The 5,166-nt window shown below is 44.7% G+C and overlaps 1 protein-coding gene across 1 annotated transcript in view; it reads left to right on the top strand.

The window, feature by feature from the left end:
- The first annotated feature begins 309 nt into the window (after positions 1–309).
- DRAM2 (DNA damage regulated autophagy modulator 2) overlaps positions 310–5,166 on the top strand; it is an 11,912-nt gene continuing 7,055 nt past the window's right edge. The window contains exons 1-3 of the mRNA XM_008634650.2: positions 310–859; positions 3,557–3,714; positions 4,624–4,691. Coding sequence (XP_008632872.1) covers positions 3,584–3,714; positions 4,624–4,691 — 199 coding nt within the window. The 5' untranslated portion in view covers positions 310–859; positions 3,557–3,583. The remainder of the gene's footprint in view (positions 860–3,556; positions 3,715–4,623; positions 4,692–5,166) is intronic.

Here is a 5,166-nt window from a genome sequence, read left to right as displayed (position 1 = left end):
CTTGTGGCTCTGCACAAGTCCCTGACAGGAGGGGGCAGCCGGGGGGGTCGGGCTCTGCTGCCAGGGAACAGGGCCAGGAGGAGAGGGAGCGGCCTCAGGCTGGGCCAGGGGAGGGGCAGGGTGGATACTGGGAACAATTTCTTCACTGAATGAGTTGTCCAGCACTGGCAGGGGCTGTCCAAGGCAGAGGTGGAGTCACCATCCCTGGAGGGATTTAGAAGCCGTGGATATGGCACTTGGGGACATGGTTTAGTGGTGGCCTTGGCAGTGCCAGAGGAACAGTTGGACTCGATCTTAGAGGGCTTTTCCAACTTAAATGATCCTATGAAACTCAGGTTGCTCCAGCCCCTCTCCTGCCATGTATTTAGCATTGCACCAGCAGGACACTGGGATGTGTGTCCACAACGAAATGGGAAGTCTCCGTGTTCTGTTCCCTTCCTGAGGTGAAAGCCCTGGTCTTAGGCACTGGTTTTAGTTGCATACACTTCATCTCTTTAAAGCTCCTCAGTTCAAGTTAAATTGTTGTGTAGACAACTCCTGGAATCAAACAGCCTTAAACACCAGTTTTTCTTCATTTCTGCCACCCCAGCACACACAAGCTTCACTCCTTAAACCACTTGGAGCACGGGAAAAACATCCTGGGGCAAGCCAACGGTCTAATCCTGTGTCCAGTCAGCAGCAGTGACTAATAGAAGGTGCTAAGAAGAATAAACAAGGCAAGAGGTACAGAAGTACTTCACATCTTGCTTATTTTCCTTTATATCTCAGAGAGTCAGAAAAATGAAGCGGACGTGGAGCTTCAGCAGAAAAATGAACTTGGATTCCCCTTAGTGACGTCCTCTGATGCCCTTTTTCTCAGGTATGTGGAATGTGGTTGGTTGGTTGGTTGGTTGGTTTGTTTGCAGGGGAAAATCTGTTAGCTCAGAAATAAATTTAAGGCACTATGAATATTTAAATGTGAAAGGAAAAGTATATTCAGACTGACTGCTTGGAGTTGGGAATTACATACTCAGGCACATAACATTTATAACAGAGAATGTCATGCAAAATCTGCATTTCTCTTTCAAATTCCCAATTTACTCATACTAGAGATGGGATTGTGAAGTTACAGTCATTACTGCATTGCAGTCTTAAAATCATCATCAGATGGCAAACTTTATATTTAGCTTAAAAACGGGCACGAAATGGGGCAACTTGAATTCTGTCAATCTGTTCTTATTCACTACATCTCCTGTTAAACACCTTCACCTGCCACCAACCAGTTCCTCACAAGCAGCTGACCCTTCACCTCTGCAAGGCTGCAGTTGTCCATTCTGTGCAAGGGTGACCAGCTCTGATCTCTTGCAAGATTCACCCGCTTTGTTTCAACTTTTTTTCCTGCCATGAGACTTTCTAGTCTTGGTGCTTCCTCTTTCTTCCTTTTCTCTTCCTCCTTTCTTTCAGCCTCTCACACTCCAGGCCGTGCCTTTCTAAAACCTCTCTGTGCTGTACTTCCATCTAATTTGTTTCAACATTATCCTGCTTTTCTCACATACAGATCTTTGCCTGGATGCCCTTGGATGTGTGCTCTCCATTATTTGCTCTTTACCTTTGTCCTCTTTCATACTGCATTTACGGTCTCCAATTTTAACTATGTTGAAACACTTTTCTCCTCTTCTCTCCAGTGACCATCACGAAACACTTTTTCCCAGTGAGGTTGACTGGCAGTGGTCATCCCAGGCTGCCCAGAAAGGTTGTGGTAGCTCCATCCTTGGGGTGTCATCCTGCACTACTGGCTCTGGTGGCCCTGCTTGAGCAGGGGGATGGCCCAAGTGACTTCCAGAGCTCCTTCCCCCCTCAGCAATTCTGGGATGCTGAAATATCTCTGGTTGTGTTTGAGGCTAGTAGCAAATTACTTCCCTTTTGCAGCAAGAGTAGGGAGGAGTTGCAGTTCTCTCTGTGTGGTCTCACCAGGGTGGCACAGCTGCACCTTCTTGCTCGTAGAGAACTGGGGTGAGACACAGATTTGCTGTCAGGCTGGGATTTAGGGAACTGGACAGTGAGTACAGAGTCATCATTTCACTGCACTGCACGTGAATCTTTCCCTCCCACCTGTAAAACAGCAGCTGCTGGGAGTAACCCTTGCGTTTGAGGGTTGTGATTGGTAGCAGTGAGCTCAGATAGTTGAGAGCTCGTGAAGCCAGGCTGGATGGAGCTCAGCAGCCTGCTCTAGTGAAAGGTGCCCCTGCCCTGTTAATATTGGTATTGTTATCATTGGTATTACAATCCATGGGGAAGTTCTGATTCATTCTCCACAAAAGAAGTGGATTTATGTTCTCAAACCTCCATAGGTGATGTCTTCCAAAAGTTAACTTTACAGCATAGAATAAATAGATCTGAACATTACTTCAGTTTTTATTTCATCCAAAATACGGGTTTTTTTAATATTTTTACTGACAGTTTCATCCTAAACATTAATAAATTTAAAAAACAAACTCATTTTAAAAAGTTGTTGCAGAATGGCAAAGTCATTTTCTGTCCTACTCTGTGAGGTACCTCAGCACGGGCTTCTCCTTGGCAATACCCAAATCTAGAGAGGAGGGGAGGAAGAGCTGTGGGGAAATGGAGCTGTTTGCTCAACATGAACACAGTGAGCTCAGGAAACCCTCTGTGCTTTGAGAGAGCCCATCAGCACCTTGTGGAGACACAAGGAAATGAGTCTCTGAAACAGAGAAGACTCAGAATGGAAAATAAAACCCATGTGTGTGCAACTAAAGGCTGGCAGGGTTAGATGGGATATTGGATATTCCTCCCTGGGAGGGTGGGCAGGCCCTGGCACAGGGTGCCCAGAGAAGCTGGGGCTGCCCCATCCCTGGCAGTGCCCAAGGCCAAGTTGGACGGGGCTTGGAGCATCCTGGGATAGTGGAAGGTGTCCCTTCCCATGGCAGGGAGTGGAATGAGATGGGGTTTAAAGTTCCTTTCAGCCCTGGGACTCTATAACAGATGTCGAGTCACACAGCCTGACAGGGAGTAATTGAGGGCAGGTATTAAAGTAATTTGGGGTCATTTCCTCCATGTCTGTCCCGCTAGTTGTTAATGGCAGCTGGAGGCTCCACCACAGCCACCATCAGTTGCAGTGTCGGTGCAGGGACATGTTCTATGTCAGCTCACTCTGCTGACATGGTGTTGTGACACAAGGCTGAGAAGAAAATGGAGTCACTTACTCATAGTGACCCACTTGACCTTCTTCTGGCAGCAACAAATCCAAGCCATGTAGTAAAATGTCAGTGCTGGTTTCTAATGATCCTCTAAGAATTTCAGAATTAACATTTCCTGATTTAATTCTGTTTATTTATGATTTCTTCTGTGAAGTCAGTGTTCACTTTGAGTTTGCAGGAGAGGACTGAAAGCAATATCAAACTGCTCTATGGGAAGCAGCCTGCCTCAAGGAAAGCAAAACTTTTAGAGACCTCGTAGTAAAATCCTAGTAAACCTTTGAGAACTCTCAGTAAACCTTTGAGATCTCTCAGTAGACATTTGAGAACTCTTAGTAAACCTTTGCATTGGTTCTTCACAGTGTTGGGAGGCAGAAGTCAACCCTGAAATGTGGTGGTTCCAGCAAGGCCTCTCGTTCCTGCCCGTGGCTCTGGTTGTGTGGTCAGCAGCATCATTTGTGTTCTCCTACATTACTGCAATTGTCCTGCACCATGTGGACCCTTTGGTGCCCTACATCAGGTCAGTGATGTCCACCCTGTGTCAGAGCACTGAACTGACACCACTCCTGTGAATTCTTCCCAACTCCAGACTTAAATAGCAGTTCCTACCCAACAGCTCCAATTCTGAAGTTACTGTTTATAGCCATTATATAGTTATAGGTGATAATAAACTGACAGAGGGGGAAATTCCTTCCCTGTGAGGGTGCTGAGGCCCTGGCACAGGTTGCCCAGAGAAGCTGGGGCTGCCCCATGCCTGGAAGTGTTCAAAGCCAGGTTGGACAGGGCTTGGAGCACCCTGGGATGGTGAAAGGTGTCCCTAGCTGGAATGAGATGAGCTTTAAGGTCCCTCCCAACCCAACCCATTCTGGGATTTCTGTGTTACTCTATTTAAAGGTGTCTGGTTTTGTGCAAAACTCTAAGCTTTGGCTCTGTGAACATACCTTTAAAATGATGATGAACAAGGGAACTGGGGTGCCTCACCACACCCCTGCTCCGAGTGAAGCCTCTCGCTGTCACCAGGTTTGTTGCACCAGTAAATCCATACTAAAATCTACATTGCCAACTTTATTCCATCAAAGCTGATATATATAACTCAAGCTTTGCTCTTTCAGTTTTCCATGTTCTTCATTTTTCTAATTTTAATCCTTTTTATTCACCTTTTATGGAATCCAGATCGATATGAAAGGAACAGTTACTCTGAGCATGATCATCCCGTGCTCCAAGGCTGCCTTGTCTTTATCATGGTGATTTCTACAGCTCTAAAACCAGCACAGCATAGTTTGAGTAATGAACAATTCAGTGAAAAACATCTGGGAGGGGTTTTTTTACCTTTCCTTTGTAGACTGAAATAAGTAAAGTTGTGTTGGAAGTATTTTTAATATAGATATAGATAATATAGGATATGTGTCACTCCATTTATCTTTTCCAGTGATACAGGGACAATACCACCTGAAAGATGCTTATTTGGGATCATGTTAAATGTTTCAACCTTCTTGGGTGAGTACATAAAGCTGTTCCTTGGTGAGCTGCAGGCAGTTCTGGAATGCAACAACTTTAAACAAGTTAATTTCCTTCTCCAGATCATTAAACAGCCCAGAATTCTCACTCAGAAATGAAATACTGAGTAATAAATCTCAATTCTCTTAAGCAATTCAAAGTGTGTGTCAGGGATGTTATCCATGAATTGCCAGTATGGCAATTGCAGATTCTGGAAGGGCAAGAAATGCATTAAAAAAGCTAACAGAAAAAGAAAAGCAATAAAAATGCAAATTCAAGGCAGTCACCTTACCTGTGCTGCAACAATGGAGGGGGGAAACAACTTAATATGGCTTTTAAATGAAATAGATCAGAAAAATCTATTAATTTGACTTGTTTGCCATTATATTATTTCAATTTTCACTTCCAGCCTTTCAGCTTTCCTATTTCAGTGCGCTCTAAAAAAATTCTTGTATTTTAAGAGTTGCCTCTGTCA

Source organism: Corvus brachyrhynchos, unplaced genomic scaffold, assembly GCF_000691975.1.
Source record: "Corvus brachyrhynchos isolate BGI_N302 unplaced genomic scaffold, ASM69197v1 scaffold555, whole genome shotgun sequence".
NCBI lineage: Eukaryota > Metazoa > Chordata > Aves > Passeriformes > Corvidae > Corvus > Corvus brachyrhynchos.
Note: the sequence above shows the minus strand (reverse complement) of the source record. Positions and strands in the feature narration are given on the sequence as shown.